Below are 24,269 nucleotides of genomic sequence, written 5' to 3'. Positions count from 1 at the left end.
GGCCGTCATTCATGTTGACTTGCATTAGTGTCGTGGTTATGTCCTCTTCTTCTTCTGTGATCGTTGGAGGACTTCCCAGCAGGTTCTTAAAGTGGGTAAACCATGTCAGGACACGGTCCTCTGCTGTTTTACCACTTATTTGACCTGATGGGGACGACTTCTGTCTACTGATCTCATTGACTAGGCACCATGCTGCTTGTCTTCATTAGCAGCTTCTATCTCTCTAATCTCTCAGCTAGTTTCTCTTCCTTCAGTCAGTCACAGGTGGCAAAGAGATTCTTCTTTGCTGACTTGAACTTGTCTCTTAGCTCTTCTGTTTCACTCCTTCTAAGTTCGACATGACAAGCATTGACCACATTTCTTGCTGAGACGCCGTCAGGATGTTTCGAGATCCGACTCTTCTTGATTCGCTTCACAATAGGCAAACTCTTTGTTGCATCTGTGTGTGTGTCTATGAGCCATTGATAGCGGTTGGTGGCAGTCTCTTCCTCCCCCTTTCCAGCGGGCCGAAGCAATTTCTCACCTCCACTGTGTACTGAGCTTGAAGAACAGGTTGTGAGGAGAATGCCTTCCAGTCTATCTTCTCCTTGGGACCTGTGGCTTTGGGTTGCCACAGGCTCAGTCTCACTTGCATTGACACTACTCTGTGGTCAGAACTGACCGAGTTGAAGGTGCTATAGGCTTCTGTGTTGATCACACAATTACGCCATTTTGTTCTTACGAGGATGTAATCGAGCTGTTTCCTGTAGATGAAGGCTCTGTTTTCATATGTCCACAGTTTACCAGCTCGCTTCTTGAATTGTGTGTTGGCAGCAATGAGACTGTGTTCCTGGATGAAATCAACCAGATATTGTCCATTTCTGTTGGTAAAGTCTTGGTATGAGTATGGAACATCTTCCAGTCTGACCTGGGTATTAAAATCGCGGAGCACAGCCAGGATGTTATGTGCCGGTATTAAAGTGACAGCTTTGTGATGTTTACTGTAGAAGGCCTCCACTTCCTTCTCCTTGCTGCAGTTGTGTGGGGAGTAACATGATGACAGAGGTCGCCGGGTTTCTGTCAAATTCCGCAGTAAGGATTCTGTCACTGACTGAGACTACGCCCCTCAGTGCCTCCTTCACCTTGCGATTCAACATCAGCCCTACTCCACCTTGTGCTGACATCGTCGTCGGCTCTCTCCATGCAGACGAGGTGATGAGGTGCATCCCCTCTACCTCTGTGAACCTTATCTCTTCGTCAGGGTGTAGATGATGGTGTTCTTGGATCCCCAGGATGGAGATCTCATAGCTGCTTGCCTGTGATGCCAACTCTGTGCATCGAGGCAAGAGGCGGATGGTGCTTGCATTGAAGGTTGAGATGATCGTTTTTACCTTACAGTGCAAAAGGGGCACAGTTCGCTCAGCCCCCTTTGTCGAACTCAACCCTCCTTGTGGGGTTTGAGGTTGCATCTTCATACTGCCTGTCTTGACCAGGGTCTGGGTGTTCCACAGAGTCACGGAGCACTCCCAGCTCTGGAAGTATAGGGTTTGTTGGGTTGTCTGTCATCATAATCATCTTGGAGAAGTCTTGGGTGTAAACCAGAAACTAACAGGTCTAAAAGTCAACATCACCCTAGGACCTGCTCATCCATGTCCCAGAGTACAAAAGAGAGTGGTTCAACAAATAAGACATAGTGGTGACCACCTTCCATTTACACTGGAACTGTTGCTACAGATGCGAGGGTGGTGGCGCAGTAGCGTAGTGGTTAGCGCAATGTTTAATGGTACAGATGACCGGGGTTCAATTCCCGGCACTGACTGTAAGGATTTTGTACGTTCTTTTGAATCTGTTAGAAAAGATGCATTAAAAAAATATTTGAAGAATATTAACAAGATTGGACAAAGTGGTCAAAGACCACCATAGAGTTCAAAAAGCACAAAATCATTAAAATACTCTATTTATGATAAGTAAAATACAAACATTAGTAGGTGAACATCAATTTCTCTAACTTCTGGTAATTTCTCCCCCTCCCCTTCTCTTTTTTCCCCACTCCCCTATACTGGATTCCCTCTTAACCCTTTCTCTTCTCCTCACTTGCCCATTACTTCCCTCTGGTACCCCTCACCCTTCAATTTCTCCCATGGTTCACTGGCCTCTCCTATAAGATTCCTTCTTTCTTTGCCCTTTATCTCTTCCACCTATACCCTCTCAGCTTCTTACTTCATCCTCCCACCCACCTTTCCCCTCATGTGGCTTCACCTATCACCTCCCAACCTATATTCCTCCCCCCATTCCACCTTCTTATTCTGGCTTCTATCCTCTTCCTTCCTTTCCAGTCCTGATGAAGGACAATTGTTTATTGTCAATTGTTTATTTCCTTTCAGAGATGCTGCCTGACCTGCTGAGTTCCTCCAGCATTTTGTACTTGTTGCTTTTGTTATTTGAGATTGTTCAATTCAATATTAAGCCCTTGAACCTTGAATGTACTGTATACTCTGCAATTCTTCATTCACGGGGAACAGAAAATTGCTCAACAAAACTACTGAATCATGTTTGCCCACTGAGACTTTACATTGAATGTAACAGTTTCTGAAAACTACCTTATCTCCTCCTCCTCTTTCTCTCACCCTCTTTCTCTAGATGTATCTGCACTTTTCTGTTTGGTTTCTTTTCCTTCTCTATCTACATCAGCCTGTTTTTAAAGTAGTTGCTTTCCTGATAAACTTTACTCTGCACCCTACCACACATTCCTTCTCTTCTCTCACCCCACCACCTTTCTGCAGCATAAACATGTTAGTCTTCTAACTCACCAATTCTGATTAAAGGTCCTGAACCCAAAAAATCCAGTCAGTTTTCCTCCTCATTAATGCTTGACTTGTCGAGTGCTTCTAACTTGTTTCTATTTTTTAGTTTTGTATTTCCAGCATTTGCTTTGAAGGCTTTTGGCATCAACTGGTCTTTTCCTTAAAAATCCTGTAAGCGGACTGAAAAGCTTGAGCATATAGATATTAAGAAAGAGGATGTGCTGGAGCCTTTGGAAAGCGTCAATAAGCGTGGATAAGTCACTGTGTTCGGACGAGATGTACCCCAGGCTAATGTGGGAGGCGAGGGAAGAGATTGCTGAACCTCTGGTAATGATCTTTGCATCATCAATGGGGACGGGAGAGGTTCCGGAAAATCAGAGGGTTGCAGTTGTTGTTCCCTTATTCAAGAAAGGAAGTACAGATAGCCCAGGAAATTATAGACCAATGAGTCTTACCTTCAGTGGTTGATTAGTTGATGGAGAAGATCCTGAGAGGCAGGATTTATGAACATTTGGAGAGGCATAATATGATTAGGAATAGTCAGCATGGCTTTGTCAAAGGCAGGTCATGCCTTATGAGTCTGATTGAATTTTTTGAGGATGTGACTAAACATGTTGATGAAGGTAGAGCAGTAGATGTAGTGTATATGGATTTCAGCAAGGCATTTGACAAGGTACCCCATGCAAGGCTTACTGAGAAAGTAAGGAGGCATGGGATCCTAGGGGATATTGCTTTGTGGATACAGAACTGGCTTGCTCACAGAAGGAAAAGAGTGGTTGTACACGGGTCATATTCTGCATGGAGGCCGGTGACCAGTGGTGTGCCTCAGGGATCTGTTCTGGGACCCCTTTCTCTTCATCATTTTTATAAATGACCTGGATGAGGAAGTGTAGGGATGGGTTAGTAAACTTGCTGATGACACAAAGGTTGAAGGTGTTGTGGATAGTATGGCGGGCTATAAGAGGTTACAGCGGGACATCGATAGGATGCAAAACTGGGCTGAGAAGTGGCAGATGGAGTTCAACCCAGATAAGTGTGAGGTGGTTCATTTTGGTAGGTCAAGTATGATGGCAAAATATAGCATTAATGGTAAGACTCTTTGCAGTGTGAAGGATCAGAGGAATCTTGGGGTCTGGGTCCATAGGACACTCAAAGCAGGTTGTGTATTTAAGAAGGCATATGGTGTATTGGCCTTCATCAACCATGGGATTGAGTGTAGAAGCCGAGAGGTAATGTTACAGCTATAAAGGACCCTGGTCAGGCCCCATTTGGAGTACTGTGCTCATTTCTGGTCACCTCACTACAGGAAGGATGTGGAAACCATAGAAAGGTTGCAGAAGAGATTTACAAGGACGTTGCCTGAATTGGGGAGCATGCCTTATGAAAATACATTGAGTGAACTTGGCCTTTTCTCCTTGCAGCGACGTTGGATGAGAGGTGACCTGATAGAGGTGTGTAAAATAATGAGAGGCATTGATCGTTTGGATAGTCAGAGGCTTTTTCCCAGGGCTGAAATGGCTAACACGAGAGGGCACGGTTTTGAGGTGCTTGGAAGTAGGTACAGAGGAGATGTCAGGGGTAGGTTTTTTTTTTAAAGCAGAAAGTGGCAAGTACGTGGAACGGGCTGGAGGCGGATATAATAGGGTCTTTTGAGAGACTCCCGGTTAGGTACATGGAGCTTCGAAAAATAGAGGGCTATGGGTAACACTAGGTAATTTCTAAAGTAAGTACATGTTTGGCACAGCATTGTGGGCTGAAGGGCCTGTATTGTACAGAACGTTTTCTATGTTTATATGGATCATGTATACAGAAGTAGAGGCTTTGCTCCAAGTAGATAGAACACATGAGTGAGCACTGTTTTTCAATTCTACTTTCCTTTACCACAGGTCATCCCTGACTCACAAACGCCAGACTTATGGATAGGCCATACATCTGGCCAAGTGTTGGAGAGACCAATGGGATGAACATGGATGGACCTGCCAGGGCTGCAGGCATATCCTGCCAGGTGGGAACGGGGCATTCAGTGTTCACTTGGGGAAAGAACAAACTGGACCTGGACAACTCAGACACATGGGCCATATATTTTTCTCTTTGTGATTATGTTTTCCTGAAATCATAACCATATGAGCTATTTGTGCTATGTGCTGTTGGTAATGTGTTTTGCACCTTGGACCCGAAGGAACACTGTTTCATTTGGCTATATTCATGTATGATTGAATGATAAGTAACCTTGAACTTGAATCCTGAACTTCTATGTCCCTTCTCTCCCTAGCAACCCCTTTCTCCCAACCCCACTGAGCCACAATAATTGGGGGTAGGGTTGGACCGAGGAGAGCTGGAAGCACCGAGCAGATTCACTCTCTCCCTCTCTGAGGCAGTGTGGCTGACTGGCAGACATTCTTTAAAGATGAAAGGTCTTTTAAAGATTAACTTTATTTGTCACACGTACATTGAAACATACAGAGAAATGCATCGAGGATGTGCTGGGAGGCAGCCCACAAGTCCCATCGTGCTTCCAGTGCAACCATAGCATGGCCACAACTTACTAACCGTAACTATGGAATGCAAGAGGAAATCAGAGAACCACACGCTCGCGGAGCAAACGTACAAATTCCACACAGGCAGCAGCAGGAATTGAACACCAGTCTTTCAAACACTGGTACTGTAAAGCATCACGCTAACTGCTAATACTACTGCACCGCGCTCTGAGTTCAGGTCCTGAGCGGTTCTCCCTTTTGTAAGCTGAGCAGTTCCTGCACAACAGAGGGAGGGCAGTGAAGATTCATTCGTGTAACTCCGCTCATTTCATTCCTGTTTAATTTTGGATTTGCTCTTAGAGTGATACAACTCATCATTTGCAGGTAATTATGAATTTTAGAATTCTCTTCCCAAAAGAGGCTTAGTCACTGAGTATGTTCAAGATACAGATGTACAGTAGAGTGCTACTGTCTCACAGCTTTCCTGGCCTCTGTCCCCGTTCTCTGTAGAATGTGGGGTCCTTGCACATCGTACCTGTGACTGTCTTCTCTGTATGTATTTCCTCTAAGTGACCCATTTTCCTCCCACCTACAAATTGGAGCAGTTTGGTCACTTCCTTCACTACGGACAGACAGCCTAAGTGGACGTGAATGGTTATTGAGTCAGGGTGCGGCAGAGTTCACGGACACCTGAGGGAGGGGGAAAGGTGGATTAATGGAATTGCTCTGACAGCCAATGGGCTCCTTCTTGGTCAAAAAGGAAAATATGGAAAAAAAACAAATAAATATCTAATATTTATAGGAAATCTGGGCAGTTAGGATTATTGGTGGAATGTTAAACATAAGCCTGAATCCTACTGAATGGTAAAAAAAAAGGTGCACGGTGCCAAGGACCCTAATCTTGTACCCTTATGTAAAATACATCTGCACTAATGCTGCAGCACCGTTAGCGTTAACACTATTACTGTGCAGGGACCAGGGTTCAGTGCAGCCACTGCCGGTAAGGAGTTTGTACATTCTCCCCATGACCATGTGGATTTCCTCTGAGTGCTCTGGCTTCCTCCCACAGTCCAAACATGAGTGGGTTAGTAGGTTATTTGGTTTCAAGTGTAATTGGGCGATGTGGACTCGTTGGGCTGGAAAGGCCTGTGTTCTACCTCTAAATTTTAAAAAATAATAATAATGCAAGAATGATTAATGCTCTGACTGCAGTGCAAGCCAGTCTGCAAATCCCAAGCAATACAGCCCAAGTTTCAGTAAAGATTTTTCAATAAACGATTTCTGTTTTTATTTTAGATCCTGGTGTTAATTAGAACAGCAGTTATTAACACTAATCTTGAGTTGGTAAAGCTTAAACCTCAACACCATGACCTGTTAGTCAATGGTCTGGAGATGAAAGTATAATTGGCAAAAGGCCGCTTCCATGGAAAAATTACTGTTTGCATTTCTGCTGGAAAGGTACAGTTATTCAGATAACGATACATAATGCAGGAATAGAATATGGCCATTAAAGGCAGTTTATGAAAATGGAACAATGTCATCAACACTGACTCAATGCTTGTAAAAGAACTACACAAGGCAAAACTGTGGTGATCTGATTTACAATTCCAAACATCATGAAAAAGACAACATTGTTTAAAAGCAAAATAGGATCAATAATGAAACTTTGAACTATAAATATCAGGCACAGTTAACAGAATCTACAGATTTGAAAATATGACATTCAAATATGTGCATCATCCATGAGTGTTTTTAAAAAAAGACTTGATTTTCTTACTCCCCAAGTCCCCAAATCCTCATTTAGAAATACAGAAGAAAGTGGAAATCCAAACCTGTCTGTGGTCAAAACAAATGGTGGTTTCCCAAATTTAACATCAAGTTAGATGAGTTTTTTGGACCCTAGGCAGATTACAGAAGAGGAGGTGTTTGCTGTCTTGAGACAAATTAGGGTGGATAAATCCCCAGGGCCAAAGTTGTTCCCTCGGACCCTATTGGAGCAAGTGCAGAAATTGCAGGGGCACTAGCAGAGATACTTACAACATCTTTAGCCATGGGTGAGGTGACTGAGGACAATTGGAGGATAGCTAATGTTGTTAAGAAAGACTCTTAGAATAATCCAAGAAATTATTAGCTAGTGAGTCTGACATCAGTAGTGGCAAAATCATTGGAAGATATTCTAAGTGACTTTATTCTAAAGTATTTGGATAGGCAGGGACTGATTACGGATAGTCAACATGGCTTTGTGTGTGGTAAGTCATGTCTAACCTATCTTATACATTTTACCAGGAAAGTTGATGACAGAAAGGGAGTGGATGCTGTCTACATGGACTTTAGCAAAGCCTTTGACGAGGTCTTGCATGGGAGGTTGGTCAAGAAGGTTCGGTCACTTGGCAATCAAGATGAGGTAGTAAATTGGATTAGATGTTGGATTCACAGAGGGAGGTTGTGCATGGTTGCCTCTCTAACTGGAAGCCTGTGACTAGCAATGTGCGGCAAGGATCAGTGCTGGGTCCATTGTTGTTCGTCATGTATTTCAATGATCTGGATGATAATGTAGTAAACTGAATCAGCAAATTTGCAGATGATACCAAAGTTTGGGGTGTACTAGATAATGAGCAAGATGATCCTGGCTTGCAGCTGGATCTGGACCAGCTGGAAAAATTGCTGTAAAATGGCAGGTGAAATTTAATGCAGACGTGTAGGGCACTGAAAGTGACATCACAGGTAGATAGGGTTGTAAAGAAAGCTTTTGGTACGTTGACCTTCATAAATCAATGTACTGAGTACAGACATTGGGATATTATGTTGAAATTGTATAAGATGTTGTTGCAGCCTAATTTGGAGTATTGTGTGCAGCTTTGGTCACCAACCTACAGGAAAGATGTAAATAAGACTGAAAGAGTGCAGAGAAAATTTACAAGGATGTTGCCAGGACTTGAGGACCTGAGTTATGGGGAAAGGTTGAATAGGTTAGGAATTTATTTCCTAGAACATAAGAGGAATTTTTCATTTTAGCTTTTACATTCAAGCTTCAGTTAAAAAAAAGAGAAAATATCAATAATAGACATTTTAGTGATGCAAAATGGAAGGGGATTACAAAACAGAATAAACTCCTAATACTATGCCCAACACTGAAATGTCAAGTCAGTAATTAAAAGAGACATTAATCCAGAACTGCTGGCTTCCTTCCCTCTGAACATCTCTTCAGGTGGACACCGGAGGCATCAGCTACTCTATCCTATTCTGTTCCTGCCCAGAAGCTCTCCTGACAGAGACGGAAAAACTTCAGATAAGGAAACCTCTTCCTTCTTCTCAGGACACAAGAGAGACCATTGTGGGGAATTTAACCTTGGCTGCAAGTGGCGTGGAACAGGAGGAGTTCAAAGCTATTTGGTTGTTGAGGGACAAAATTCACTACAGACGAGCTTTCAATCCTGTCCTGTGCTTGGAAAGGGGGGCAGGGGAAAAGTGATAAGGCTGGTACTGTGGGGTTAATATCGTAAATCAGCACAAGGCACTTTATACAGATTAATCAAAAGTGACTTCTGATCACCTGGTCTGCAGGCAAGTTGACAAGAAAATTGTACATGGAGCGCAGTGAGCATCTCCCAATGCTCCCTGCCATTATGTAACCATTCCCAACCCCCCACCACCCCACCGGCTGCAGTGAAGGGACCAGACATTTTACTGAGCAGGCAGTAGCTCCTCTCCTGCAGTCTCCACTTATTCATCACTGAGCAGAGACAACCCAAAGCGCCCTTTCCTTGAGCTGCAATTGTAACAAGGGCTGGCATTGTTTTTACTGTGTTCCAGCGTTCTTCAGACTTCAGACTATGCTCACAGACAAATTCAGTGTCGGTCCGGTGGGTGGCAGTGGGCGCCGCTCACGAGTTCCACGCATGTCCTTCGAACTGGGAGTCCTCAACACAGAGCAGCCTGGACCATAGGGCAGAGCTAGTGGTTAGCGACAGGCAGACTTGGGTGGGTGTGAGACACAGGGGTGATAGGAGCCCAGAGCAAAAAGCGGTGGGAAGAGTGAGAAAGGGAAGATTTAAAGCATTGAAATCTCTAATAATAGCTCCATGCTCTCTAACTGGAGCACTGCTGCCCTGTTTGAATTTTCTAACTGCACAGGAAGAGGTAATTAATTACCATAAGGCCATTCAGCCCTTCAAGTCTGCTCCGCCATTCGATCATAGCTGATTTGTCATCCTTCTTAATCCCATTCTCCTGCCTTCTCTCTGTAACCTTTGACACCCTTACTAATCAAGAACTATCACCCTCCACTTGAAATATAACCTATCAATCTTCACATTAAATATACCAAATACTCTATCAATTTGGGTGGCGGAGTGGAGATACATCTCTACCAAAGGAGGTGTAAGGCGCTCCTTCCCTCTGCTAGCCTGCAGGTCACCCTTGGGCAAGGTGCAGTACTTGCTTAGCCTCCCTTCCCCCCCCCCCCACCGATCAGGATCAAGTGAAGCCATGGGAGCAGGTGGTGGGTCATACGTCACAAGTCCATAAGACTGTTAAGACATGGGAGCAGAATTAGGCCATTTGGCCCGTCGAGTCTGCTTCACCATTCAATTGCGGTCAATCCTTTTTTCCCCTCTCCTCAGCCCCTCTACCCGGCATTCTCCCCATAACCTTTGATGCTTTGTGCAATCAAGAACCTATCAAGTTCTGCCTCAAATACACCCAATGACCTGGCCTCCACAGTTGCTTGTGATAATAAATTCCACAATTTCACCACCCTCTGGCTAAAGAAATTTCTCCTCATCTCTGTTTTAAATGGATGCCCCTCTATCTTGAGGCTGTACCCTCTTGTCCTAAACTCCCCCACCATGGGAAACATCCTTTTTATACATCTAACAACAGGAATTCTGCAGATGCTGGAAATTCAAGCAACACACATCAAAGTTGCTGGTGAACGCAGCAGGCTAGGCAGCATCTCTGAAACGTCGACTGTACCTCTTCCTTTTATACATCTACTCCGTCTAGGGCTTTGAACATTCGAAAGGTTTCAGTGAGACCCTCTCCCCCCCCCCCCCCAATCATCCTTCTAAATTCCAGCAAGTACAGACTCAGAGCCATCAAACGTTCCTCATATGATAACCCTCTCACTCCCGGAATCATCTTTGTGGATGCAACCACTGGTTACGTGACTGCTGAGGCCAGGCAGACAATCTCTGAAGAGTATTGATAATGGCTGCGGTCACCTGTCTTCTAAAGGCACTGCCCAGAAGGCGGCAGTGGCAAACCCCGTCTGTAGCAAAACTTGCCAGTACAAACATGGTCATGAGACCACGATCGCCTACGCCATACGACACGGCACATGACGATGATGGTGATGATGACGACTCTATCAACCTCCAGTTTAAATATACCTTCACAGTCATCCGTGGCAATGAATCCCAGATTCACCACCCTCTAGCTAAAGAAATTCTTCCTCATCTCTCTTCCAAACAGCTTCCCTTTTATTCAGTGGCTGTGCCCTTTGGTCCTGGGCTCTCCCACTATTGGAAACATCCTCTCCATGTCCTCTCTATCTAATATTCAGTAGGTAAATGTCATTCTTGGAACAGTAACTAATTCAAAATAAGCACTTTATCAAAGAATGTAGCCTTGAAAATTGTCTTTGTTTCACTAGTTCTGGTAACCCTCCCCAGGTCTCAGTATCTCTCTGTTATGCTTCAAACTACTTCTTTGAACTCTTTCTTTGGCTCAACATCAATTATTTTGTCTGACACCAACATCTGTGAAGCAACTTGAACGATCTTCCCCACATTAAACAACACCGTTGTGGACAATACTGTTCTGTATTGTGTGTTTTCATTTTCAGATTTACTCATGACAATGTCACCTAGGCAGAGAAGGGAAGCTCGGTGATTATTTTCCTGGTATAAACTCACCTGATTCACTTACTTTCACGAGGGCGAAAATCTGCCTTCAGGGATCTGGGAGGCTCCAGACCCCAACCATGTGGTCAACACTAATTGAATGACCATTTACTTCCCTACTGTGACACAGAAAGAGTCACTGAGCTATACAACATGCACCCAGGCCCTTCAGCCCATCTCACCCATGCTGATCAAGTTGCTCAAGTGAGTTCAGCATTTGAAGGCTCTGAGCATTTCAGTTACTCACTGGAGTTCAGAAGAATGAAGTGGGATCTCATTGAAGCCTGTCAAACATTGAAAGATGTGGGGAGGATGTTTCCAGGACTAGAAGGAATAGCCTCAGAATACAGGGATGTCCCTTCAGAACAGATAAGAAGAGGAATTTCTTTAGGTAGGGGTGGTGAATTGGTGGAATATAGGGACACAGACAGCTGTGGACACCAAGTCAATGGGTATATTTAAAACAGATGTTGATAGGCATTTAATTAATAAGGGTGTCAAAGGTTACGGGGAGAAAGCAGAAGAATGGGGGTTGAATGAGATAATAAATCAGGCATGATGGAATGGCAGAGAAGACTCAATGGGTTGAATGGCTTAATTCTGCTCTGATATCATATGATCTTTGTCTAATTTGGCTACATTTGGCAGTTGGCCCATATCTCTCGAAACACCTCCCAGCTGTTCTGTGAAAGAGCTTCTAATCAGGACCTTTGAATAAAAATCTTCTCTATCACTTTAGATCAGGGGTTCCCAATCTAGGGTCCATGGAACCCTTGCTTAATGGTATTGGTCCATAGCATCAAAAAGATTGGGAACCTCTGTTTTAGATCTATGCTTTCTAGTTTTGGACTCCCCTACCGGGGGAGAAACTATGGCTATTCATCTTATTTATGCCTCTAATTAAATGATAAACTTTAATGTCATCCTTCTTATAGCTGGGCATCCAGAACTGTACACGGCATTTCAAAAGATGACATATATTATTAAAGATACCGACCAGCCAGGACATGCCCTCTTCTCATTACTACCATCTGAGAGGAGGATTAGGAGCCAAAGTCACACATTCAAGATTTGAGCAACAACTTCTACCGCTCCGCCATCAGATTTATGAACGGACAATGAATCCATGAACACTACCTCAGAATTCCTCTTTTAAACTTGAATTGAATTTACTATGCCTAGTCCACATCACCCTGATACAGAGAGATCAATGCTTTAAAATAGAAGTAGGTTGAAGATCATGAAGAGCGGGATTATTGGAAAATAGTGGTAATGAAAAGTATATAGCAAACAATAAAGGTGCAAGCAACATTCACAGAGCTCAAGATGATAACTAGACCATAACTAGACTTTTTTCTTTACAATGTCTTACTAGAAAATATCATCTCCACATAACCTTATAAAGCAGGGGTTCCCAACCTAGGGTTCACAGACCACTTGCTCAATGGTATTGGTCCATGGCATAAAAAAGGTTGGGAACCCCTGTTCTAATGCTCCGGTTCCAACTCTGCCCATCAGTGTTCAAAACTTTGAGTGGGGAAAAGGAGATTAATTCACCTTCATGCTGTTATGTTTCAAGCAGAAGCAACATGCAATGTTAACAACCATCATCACCTTTTTAAATGCATCTAGAATCAAAAGAAGATCATGGCAAGGTATAATCACACAGAGGGGATAAAAAGAACTAACCCCAGAATGTTATCTTAATTAAGTGCCCTGCCATTAACTTCCTACATGCACAGCACCTTCACCAGACAAGGGGTTTGCATTGTAAACATTACCTACTCAATAATGGAAAGCAGAAAATATCAATATTGAAGCTTGGTAATAATGGTCTTGCTGTGTCTGACAGCTCAGTTGGCAAGCCAGAATTATTTTATTTTAAGTTTCACAATGTGCTGATGACATTCATTTGATTTGCTTAAAGCTACCTGGATAGTATAGTAACACAATCAAAAGACCCTTCATCATGATTGAAATCAGGGTGGTATAATGATGTTTAAAGAGGAAAATATTTTGCATTTTAATTTAATTTGGTAGATTTAAAGCAGAGGTTAATAGTTCTTGACTAGTCAGAGAGTCAAAGTTCATGGGGAGAAGGCAGGAGAATGGGGTTGAAAAATTAATCAGCCATGATGGAACGGCGGACCAGACTCGATGGGCCAAATGGTCTAATTCTGCTCTTGTCTCTTATTGTTTCATCTTGCTCCAGGATTTGCAGTGATACTGCACAAGGCATTGTGATCATGGTGGCCTTCAATTATCCAGCGTTGTGGACATTCAATCACTGTATATATTTAAGAATGAATTACTGGGCACAAAGAAATACAACAACAGAAATGAAATAAAACAACAGATATAGGGAAATTTGGTGGTAGTAATGCAAGATATTAATCACAGGCTTATCAAATGATGGATCAGTTCAAAGCGCCAGATGAAGCTTGTTCGATAATCCTTTGGCGTTTAAAGGCCAATCTGCCCCCTGACTTCACATACAGCTGGGAAAACTAATCAGAGGGTTTGTTGTAAGAACCAGCCTTTTCTCCAGTTACAAGCACGAAATGAAACATGCAGAAATTGGTCCTTCGCAGAAGCAGGACGTTCATTGCATTACGGCCAACCCATTCCAAGGCACAGCCGGTAAACAGAGCAAAGAGATAAACCATCACCCACCACCGGAAGGAAGAAATGTATTCAACCATTCTGCACTAGTCAAGCACAGGAGTTCCACCACCTTGATCAACACAATCCAGAGACTGAGGCAACATTTCAGAGAATCCAGTTGATTCAACCACTTTGATTGGAGCTGCAGAGCCCATAGCGCGGACAAAACCAAAACAAAGACAGAGCATTGAGTGGCAGACCGGCACTTAGTACCATTAACAGAGCCCACATAGGAACTAATTTAAAACCTTTCAACAGGCATCACTGTCAGACCTGTTTAACAAACAAGGTTAGGGACGAGAACAGCTTTGCAGCATTGAAGCCTCAATGTTACAGAATCTCAGAAATTAATAAGCATCATCACTGCCTCTTGGGCGGATGTCAACTCCTCAATTGACAATGAAGCTTCCACACAAACTGAGACTGCAACACTGGCGTTCTACGTGCTAACTGATGTTTGTCTGAGTTACAGCACAGAATTTCCAAGACTGCCCTGAAAAGGGGGTCAGTTTAGTTTCAGGCTACGGAGTTAGCGATAATTTCAGAATCAACCTCCGTAAGATCTTGTACCAATCTGATACATGTTAATTAGGAATAAACTGTACGCTTATATAACGTCCCACACCACACTGTGAAATATTTCATCAGAACATAAGGCTTGGCCACTAAACCTTCAAGTATGCTAACAGCAACTTTGGAAAAGCAATTTCTCTCTTTGGGAGATGCATTATTTCACTGAAAAATACAACTTCTCTCGGTGAGGATGAGCAGATTACAGTTATTGCACAATTACCGATGCAATTTCAAAGAAAAAAAACTTTCCCTAAAAACAGCACATTTTGGATAAGTGTAATTTTTTGTAAATGAAGACCTATAAAGCAGACATCAACAGGCCCTACAGGGCAATTCTTCCACGCCCTCCAGCATGTCCATCTACATTAATCCCGTTGGTCTATGTCCCTCTGATCTTTTCTATCCATATATCTGTCCAATAATCTTCTTACTTACTGTAATTGAATCCACCTCTACCATCTCTTCTAACAGCTCATCTCATATGCCCAGCACACTGTGTGTGGAAAGACTTCAAACCGCCTTGTAATCTTTCCCCTCATAATAAATGCATGAACCCTAGTTTTGGAATCCTTTATCCTGGGAAAAAGACTGTGACAATCTACAGTATCTACGTCCCTCATAATTTTATAAACCTTTATAAGCTCACTTGTCTCTCCTTATAACACAAGCCACCCGCGCCCCCCCCCAATCAAGGCGACATTGCTGTGAACCTTTCTTGCATGGTCTCTAGTCTATGCACATCCTTCCTTTAGCACAGTGATCAGACCTACATAAAATAATTGAAATGCAGCTTAACCAACAACTTCTACAAATGTAACTTGACATCCCAAGTCCTACACTGACTGCCTTAACTGGTGAAGGCAAGCACATCATATCAACACACACACAGAGCCGGAGGAACTCAACGGATCAGTAAGCATCTATGGAAATGAAGAAACACTCGACATGTCAGGCTGAGATCCTTCACTAGGACAGACTGTGGAGTTAGCAGCTATCTCTGAATCAGCCCATGTACACCAGAACACCATTTGCTTTCTTCACCACTGCCTTCCTGCGTCGCTGTGTTCAGGGAAATATGTATTTGTATCCCAGGGTCTTGCTGTTCAATAACATTCCCCAGGGCCCTGTCATTCACCATATATGCACAGATGGCCCAGCATGGCTTAACGTCCCACAATACATCACTCTACACTTGCCTGCATCAAATTCCACCAGCCATTTCCTTGCCCACTTCCATAGCTGAGCTTGTAGGAATACCTGTTGCCATTGGTGAACCATAAGGTTGATTCCTGTCCACTAAAAATTCTGCGTTGCTAGCCCTATGATTAATATCCTGAGTGAATGTTTTGAAAGGAAAAAAGCCTTCCAGTCCAATTCACTTGTTATTAATTCATTTTAGTCAACAATCTGCAAAATCATATTTGACTTTTCAGATTGTCAATATGCCACAAGCTTATTAAAAGACAAAATCTTCAATACTAAACATCAAGCACTTTTGTACTGTGAAATAACAATCAAAATTACTTTGACAAACTCACATACATCACTGATTATTGAACTCAAAAGGCTACCGTCCTTACCTCCTCTTGTCAGATTGGTTGAGGCCTGGGCTCCTGGGAAGATTTTCTATTTCAATTGGCACAGGAACGCTGGGTAATGCAGTCACAACAGGGACAGCAGGCCTCACAGTCACGGACTTGACAGATACAGAAACAACAGTTGTGTGAAAACACTGTGATCAAACTGAATATGTATGTTCACTACATCCAGTGTTAGCATCTTGAATTATATGCTTAAGGTTTAAACTTGACCACTAATTTCTTTGACAATCTGATTCTGTTTACATCACTTTTCAACGTATCTGAATACCTCATCCTTGGATTACTTTTCTTCCCTCCCCAATTCTTCACTACTGGTGACCGATATTAAACACAAGAAATATCATTGAGCAGATTCAGCGCATCATGAATATGCCCGCTCTCTACCAGAGAAACTAATTTCATTTCTCCCTATCCCTTCCCTGTACCCTTGAAATTCTCACCATAGATGTATTCAATTCTCCCTTGAATGCCACAATGGAACGTGCATCAATATTGACACATCTGCAGGCAGTGCGCTTCAGGTCCCAACCACGTGTTGTGTACAAGTCTTTGCCCCATGTTACTCTTCATTCTATTACTCTTTAATTTATACTTGTGGCCTCTAGTCCCAGAGATCCCTCGATCAAAAGCAACAGCCTCTTTCTATCCACTCCGTCCAGACCCTTCGCAATTTTACACATTTCTATCAAAACTCCACTCAACCTTCTCTTTAAAATAAACAGTCCCAGCATCTCTAATCTATCTTTGCAGCTATAGTTCCTCACTCAAAAACCTATCCTCAAATCTTTCCTGAAGCTTCCCTAATGCATTCACCTTCTTCCTATAAAGAGGCAATCAGAAGTCAAAAGAACCACCCCAGTGGAAGCTGTACTGGTGCATTAGGAGCTCTGCATAATGTCCCTGATCTAACACTCCACACCTCTATTGATAAAGGCCAGAGTCCGATATGTTACAGTATCTCTTCATTCTTCCGACCTGGAATGCGTCACAAACATAGTATTTGTAAAAAGTGATGACCACTGACTCCTGATGACTACCACTCCAGAATGTGAAACAGACATTCACCGTGACTCTCCATTCTAAGCTATTTGGCCAGTTCCAAGTTGATAACCACCCCAGCGCACTTCTCGATGTAGGTTGAGGTAGTTTTCAGCTCAAAGGTCAGGAAATGAAGCAGTGATGCCAGTTAGCTGTAACCTAATACAGGACCAGCATCACGACTAAAGGCAATTGAATTACAATTACCTTGCAAGTTACTTCAGCGATTCAGATCTCATCAGGTTCAAGTAGCCGAGTTCAATGAGTAGAAACATGAAATGTGAATTTTTCAGTAGCAGTGGAGTGGGCTAATTGGGTAGCATTTACAAAGAATTGTCACAGGCACAACTAGCTGAATAGCCTCCATGGGGCAGCAGTCTGCAAATGCAGAGTGATTGCCACTTGCACAGAATGTCTGAAGCCCACAGTCACACTTTCATCAATTGAGTACAAGCAGATGAAGCTGCAACTTTCTTATTTCCATGATTCTGGCATCAATTATTTAAAGACTTTCAAGAAGGAATCCAATTTCCCTAGGTTACTGTCAGCCCAGGAATCCCTGACGGGAGAGCACAGCAGGGGCAGAGTATCACACAATGCCACTTAAAAACAGAGCAACACACATAAAAGTTGCTGGTGAACGCAGCAGGCCAGGCAGCATCTCTAGGAAGAGGTGCAGTCGACGTTTCAGGCCGAGACCCTTCGTCAGGACGGCAATGTGTTGCCGTCCTGACGAATAATAGAGCAATGTGTTAACACTATTTGATTGAGAGCACATACCTGAGAGGCAGGCTTCGCAGTTTCTGTATTAATGAGCAAGCTGGTTGGAGAGAAAAGAAGTTACTGTTCTCAAATTAGTTTTGAATGAATAACAAAACAAGTTAACAAAAGCTTTTCTTCAAAAAAAATAGTTTAATTAATGTTCTCCAAAACCACTGAAATGATTCTGAATGTCCAACAAAAGCACTTCTTTCTGAGTCCATGAGATACAAAAACATAGAAATGGGTCATCGACACAATGGATTCTGCAGATGCTGAAAATCCAGAGCAATGTACACACAATGCAGGAGGAACTCAGCAGGTCAGGCAGCATCTGTACACCTCCCGATGAAAAGTCTTGGCTTGAGACATCAACTGCTTATTCATTTCAATAGACAACTACCTGACCTGCTCAGTTCCTCCTGCACTTTGTGCATATTAACCCAGAAATGGGTCCCTATCCAGCAAGCTAAAAGTCAACACCCAAGTGATGCAGATACAGCCTTAACAAAAAAATTTCCCATCATTGCAATCTTACAAGTTACAATGACTCTCCACAATAGACAGTGATGAACCCTGCAATGAGAAAGGTTTGGTGTGCAGTTCCAATACTTTACTGGAAACAATACCAAATGCTTTTACAATTTCCACTTGGGCTTGAATCCACGTTACTTGTTGGTCAAGATTAAACATCATCCCTGTGTACAGCAACTCCCACTTCCTCTAATTTGAAAGGCTAAAAGTATTTAGTGTTTTTAAATATCTACCACTCAAATTCATGACATCGATAAAAAGAGCACACATTCATTCACCATGGAAAAACTGAGATTAGAATCTGGGATATCTGGACCTTTCTCACTTGGGCACAGACTTTCTGCTCAACTTCACAAAGCAAGACTGGAAAATGTGGTTTCAAGCTTAAACTGTGGTAACAGACAGCATTTCAATGATCTACTATATGGGGACAAAAGTGTACATAAATTAGTAGTATACATATTAAAGTATGTTTATGATTATAGTACTCTGACAATCGAGCACCTTCAGGACTTTGATGGTGCTGGACACGCAGATTGACGGGAACATTGAATATTACTCCTACTGAAACGTCTATGCACTTCTATTCTTTTTATTAAATGTTACAAGGTGAACTTCCTGCTCCAATTTAAAATGATGATTAATTATTATTACTTTAATAAAATTAGAAATGGATTAGAAATTAGGTAAGTGTGAGATGAAATCAACAATTATTGCCTAAAATGGATACTCATCAAGCATGCTTACAAAGAACAGGTTACATTAAACCCAAGAGCTGGGAAGTGCAGTAGCCGGTCTGAGGCTATCATACAAGGGTGTTACTCCTCCAGGAGCCTTGCATTCACACAAATACACATTCTCCTTCTCAAATTTCAGTCAGTTCAGTTAGAGTGCACTGAACAATATGAATCAACGCTGTCTTCCCAGCAATAACATGCTGTGCTGCGCAGTGCAGGAGGCAAACCGCAACATCACTGATAAACCGAAACAAATTGCATTCTCAGGCAGAAAGGTTTACACTCCACCACAGGCGAGTTGCAAAGGAACTACATTTTAAAAGGGGCACTGCCGCAGTGTGATGCAAGAGGTTTCACCGCTTCAGAATGCTGAGGCTTTATAAGGCATTGGTCAGGCCTCACTTGGAGTATTGTGGGCAGTTTTGGGCCACTTAACTCAGAAAAGATGTGCTGGCATTGGAGACAGTCCAGATGATTGTTCATGATCCCAGGGAGGAACAGTTTATTCTCCTCTTCTCATATCTCTTTTCTTTTCAAGGTGGCTGGGGTTCTGTCAGAGTCCATGATCTACAGCTGCAGCTCAAGCTATAGGCGGTGGGTTCTCGCTCTCAGGCCTGGCATTTTAATATCTCCAGGTGCGGCCTGGAAGACATATGCCTTCGTGGTGCGACCTTGTGACCACCCAATTCCTCGCTGATGTCACTCAATGAAGCGTCATGAGAGATTGAATTGAAACATCGAGACAGCAAGCGTTGTATGCTGCTGTTAAAAGAAGCCCCCCTGCACTCAAGCAATCTCTCTCTCTCTCAATGGTGATTGAGAGTCCCTTGGTCCTCAAGTCGGGGAACCCGGACATCTCGTTGTTGCAGGACTGGTATCTCTCACCAGTGATTGAGAGAGCCTGTCTGAGACGTCGAAGTGTTGGGATGGACAGTAGTTTTTGATGGACTAGATCATGGTCACTTTGGGGGCTCTGCTGTTGCTTGTATGGTTGGTGGGGGAGGGGGGTGTTGATGCTTTTGCCGCTGCTTGGCATGGGAGGGGTGAGGGAGGGCTCTGGGGTTCTAAAGTTTTTCTGTCATTCACTCTATGGGATAACTTTTTGTTTCGTAAATGTCTGCGAACCCGAAGAATTGCAGGTTGTATATTGCATACATTCTCTGATATTAAATTGAACCATTGAAAGGGATTACGTACGATGAACATTTAATAGCTCTGAGCTTGTACTTGGAGTTTAGACAAATGAGGGGGGATCTCACTGAAACCTACCAAATATTGAAAGGACTAGATAGAGTGGATGTGGGGAGGGTAATTCCTATAGTGGGGGAGCCTAGGAACAGAGGGCACTGCCACAGAATAGTAGGATGTCCATTTAGAGCAAGACCTAAAGAATTACTATAGATTACAATATAAGAATAACAAGGTAGAAGAGAGGGACGTCCCTTTAGAACAGAGATGAGAAGGAATTTCTTTAGCCAGAGGGTAGTGAATCTGTGGAAGTCATTGCCATGGATGGGTATGGAGGCCAAGTCATTGCGTATATTTAAAGCAGACGTTTTTAGATTCTTAATTAGTCAGGGTGTCAAAGGTTACGGTAAGAAGGCAGGAGAATGGAATTGAGAGGAATAATAAATTAGCAATGTTGGAAAGACAGAGCAGACTCGATGGGCCGAATGTCCCAATTCTGCTCTAATGTCTTGTGGGTCGTGGGGTGGAGATACGTCTCTATCAAAGGTGGCGTAAGACACGCCTTTCCTCCGCTAGCCTGCTGGTCATCCTTGAGCAAGGTGTAGCAACTGCTTGCCGGCTCCCCACCCGGATCAGGGTGACGTGAAGCCATGGGAACAGCTGGTGCATACGTGACCACTGATGCCAAGTAAACAATCTCTAAAGAGTATTCATAATGGCTGGGGTCACCCGTCTTGTAAAGATACTGCCCAGAAGGCAGCAATGGCAAACCACTTCTGTAGAAAAATTTGTTAAGAATAATCACGGTCATGGAAAGGCCATGATCTTCTATGTCATCCAACATGGCTCATAAAGAACAAACGATGACTTATGGTCTAATACGACAGCTTCATCTGGTGTCACTTGAACATACTTTATCTACCTCCTTAACAAGATGCCTTGAGAGTTTGTTGCAAATTCAGTCACTCTGCAGTCATAACTGCAAGGGAAAGAACAGAGCTGGACTGAGAACACGAAGGCTGAGGTGGTCTCTGTTTCCCTTCTGAACAGATGTTCGTGTACAAAGTGGGGCAGTCTCATTGATCCCATGTCCCGGGCCTCTGATGGCGTTCCTGCCTGGATTTCCTCCCACATCACAAAGATGCGTTGACTAGTAGGTCAATCAGCCACTGTAAGTGCCCTTAACATATAGGGATGTGAGAAAATCTCGGGGTTGGAGGGGAGCGATCAGTTGATGGCAAACAAAATAGAATCAGTGCAGGTTCAATGGGCCAAAGGACCTGCTTCCATGCTAAGTGATAATGGACCTATCTGAGAAGTGACTTACCATACTTGGAAATAAGACCTTCACTTAAAGTTTTCTTCCTCAAACGAGTTTTAATGCAAAAAAACTAATATTTTCTTAAAACCTCCAAGTGGCAGAATCAAATACACCTTTACAATCCAGTCTGATTTTATCTACATCCACTGCCAAGATTAGATCTGTAGTATCCAAACCCTCCCTGTCTCGGTTCAGTGCTACTGCTGATACCAGTCTGCTCTGTGCTCACACGCACATCGACCACACGGTCTGAATAAGCAACCCAGTCCCATAATCTATCCCAACTGATGTTACCTTGGTAATGACTCCATTGTTTATTAGTTAGAATTTAGTAAAGCATTCACCTACCTTGGTTCCAGGTTTCTGTTGAAAGGATTGGCTGGAAAAATAAAAGGAGCTGTTGGAGTCAAAAGTATTTTGGCGACCTTATGGTTTAACAGATAATGGTTAATGGAGGGTGATCATTTAACAGTCCAGAGTCAAGACTAAAACAAAAACCTCGTTATATATTGGCACACAGAACAAGGCATCTCTCAGAGAATTGATGACAATATTCCACAAGTTTCCACAATCACGTCCCCACTCATAAAAGCATACGTCCAATTTTCAGGGAGACAGTCAGCCAATGCAATCTATCATTCGCTGTCACAAGCTTCACTTACGCAAGCAGATCAACAATCTTATAGAATCCCAATCAAACAACATTGGAAATTAAGCTCCTCTCTCTTTCATCTAAGAGGTAATTTAAAATAAAAATCAGATTCCCACACCTTTGCTGTGTGATTGCAGATTTTCACATCTTCCCTGGGACCTGCCCAAAGTATTGGAAGAGTAAGAAAACCTTGGCATTGAGAAAGCCTAGGAACTTGCAAGGGAGAGACTGCCCAGAGGGAAGCAGTCCACGCTGCAGCACACCACACTGACACAGAAATCAAGTGCTGCATTTGAAGAGACCTTATGCTGCCGGAATGGTTGGCAAAAACAGCGTGCAAATTTTGAAAACAGTGGATTCTGATTAATTGGGGCAGCAGCTTATTTGGGACAACACTTAAAGAACAAAATCTAATTGAGAAAATTGTCAGGATTTCCTTTGTTTATTTGGGACACTACGCCACTTAATTGGCGCAGGAAACTGTTGCCAAACACTTTCAAACTAGCCTCAGCTGCACGTACTTCTGTGGTCATTAGACACTACACTGTAGTTCCAGCAAAGTTTTTAAATACCTGCAGTTGCATGTGTTTGTGTTCAAAAAGAAGTGATTTTTGTCACTGGTAATTGGTGAGAAGCAAGCCAATTCAGAACAGTTTTGCTCACTGTGGCTTCAAGCATTCAGGCTTGGAGATGCCAGAAACAGTTGAGAGTGAAAATGAAACCATTTCATTATTTCAACAAGTTAGGAGCTATGAAGAATTTGAAGATATCGGCAATAATCTTGAATGTTACAATGAAAATAAAGATTTGGAAGATGCAATCGCCAATAGCATTGTATGAAGGCAGTCCATATCTGCACTAGGTGTCTACATTGATTTTTATCATCGTGCACACTGGATGAATTCCTCCGTCAAATTGCCAGGACATGCCCTCTCATCATTGTTCCATCACAAAGGAGGTACAGAAGCCTGAAGACACACATTCAACGAATCAGGAACAGCTTCTTACCCTCTGCCATCTGATTCCTTAAATGGGCATTGAACCCATGAACATTCTCACTTTTTTCATATTTCTGTTTTTGCACTATTTTTAATTTAACTATTTAATATACATTGATACACTTATTGTAATTGATTTATTTTTCTATATTATCATGTATTGCATTGTACTGCTGCCACAAAGTTAACAAATTTCACAATATATGCCAGTGATATTAAACCTGATTCTGATTATTATTAGGAACTAATAATTTGATAGTACAGTAGTGGTATTGATAGCATTCTAATTTATTTTGTATTTTATTTAAATATATAATTTGTACTCAGATTGTCTTTCTTAATATCTTTTTAACTGTTTCCATGAAACTTTCACTAATTGGGACAGCCAATTAATTGGGTCAAAATGTACTGGTTCTGATGTACCCGAATTAACTGGAATCCACTGCATTTATATATTCAATTATTTGATATACATGAATCAAACGCATGAATATTTAAGGAGGCTGAGAACAGGAGCGGTGGCTCTGAATAAGTGGCGCTTGCTCAGCCACGAGGATCTGAATGATTTCCTTCCAGACTATGAGATAACCATGAGAAACACTGTGACGCATTCTGATTCTCTCCCACACCCCAACATCTCAAAGTTTGGAAATCTTCTAACAAGCCCTATGAACACAGTCTCAGTACCACATTGGATCAGGGCTAGAATCCTTTCCCGCTTTCCTTTCATGGTCCAAGTGAGATTCCCACTATCTTTTTTCCCCACTTTTTACAAACAAAAGTAATAATTCCTTGTGCTATCTTTCTCGGAAGATGACAAACCCTTTGGTTAGGCTGCAGTGTGTGTGTATATTGCAATCCAAGGCATTGCATGAGACATGCTGCTTGGACAGAAGAACCCTTTTCTTCCCAGCAGTGCGCATCCCCAAGATGTGTAGAGCTATCTTTTGGTGCTGTGCGGCCATTAACACAGCATCACCACCTAATTCTCATTAAAGTGATGGATCATAACGAGGTCTTGGCACTAAACCTCTCTGCCTA

The 24,269-nt window shown here is 42.7% G+C and overlaps 2 protein-coding genes across 5 annotated transcripts in view; one reads left to right on the top strand and one right to left on the bottom strand.

The window, feature by feature from the left end:
• si:dkey-3d4.3 (ras guanine nucleotide exchange factor F) overlaps positions 1-9,138 on the top strand; it is a 180,430-nt gene extending 171,292 nt beyond the window's left edge. The window contains exon 10 of the transcript XR_010018039.1: positions 4,670-9,138. The gene's annotated coding sequence lies outside the window, so the exon portion shown is untranslated. The remainder of the gene's footprint in view (positions 1-4,669) is intronic.
• epb41l5 (erythrocyte membrane protein band 4.1 like 5) overlaps positions 1-24,269 on the bottom strand; it is a 207,315-nt gene that overhangs the window by 56,740 nt on the left and 126,306 nt on the right. For all 4 annotated transcript variants that reach the window (XM_063048542.1, XM_063048540.1, XM_063048541.1 and 1 more), the window contains 3 exons: positions 21,927-21,957; positions 17,820-17,859; positions 15,981-16,096 (listed from right to left, as the gene is read on the bottom strand). In XM_063048542.1, the coding sequence (XP_062904612.1) occupies positions 15,981-16,096; positions 17,820-17,859; positions 21,927-21,957 (187 nt within the window). The remainder of the gene's footprint in view (positions 1-15,980; positions 16,097-17,819; positions 17,860-21,926; positions 21,958-24,269) is intronic.

The sequence above is a fragment of the Mobula hypostoma genome, chromosome 5 (genome assembly GCF_963921235.1).
Source record: "Mobula hypostoma chromosome 5, sMobHyp1.1, whole genome shotgun sequence".
Classification (NCBI taxonomy): domain Eukaryota; kingdom Metazoa; phylum Chordata; class Chondrichthyes; order Myliobatiformes; family Myliobatidae; genus Mobula; species Mobula hypostoma.
This window is presented reverse-complemented; position numbering and strand designations above follow the sequence as displayed.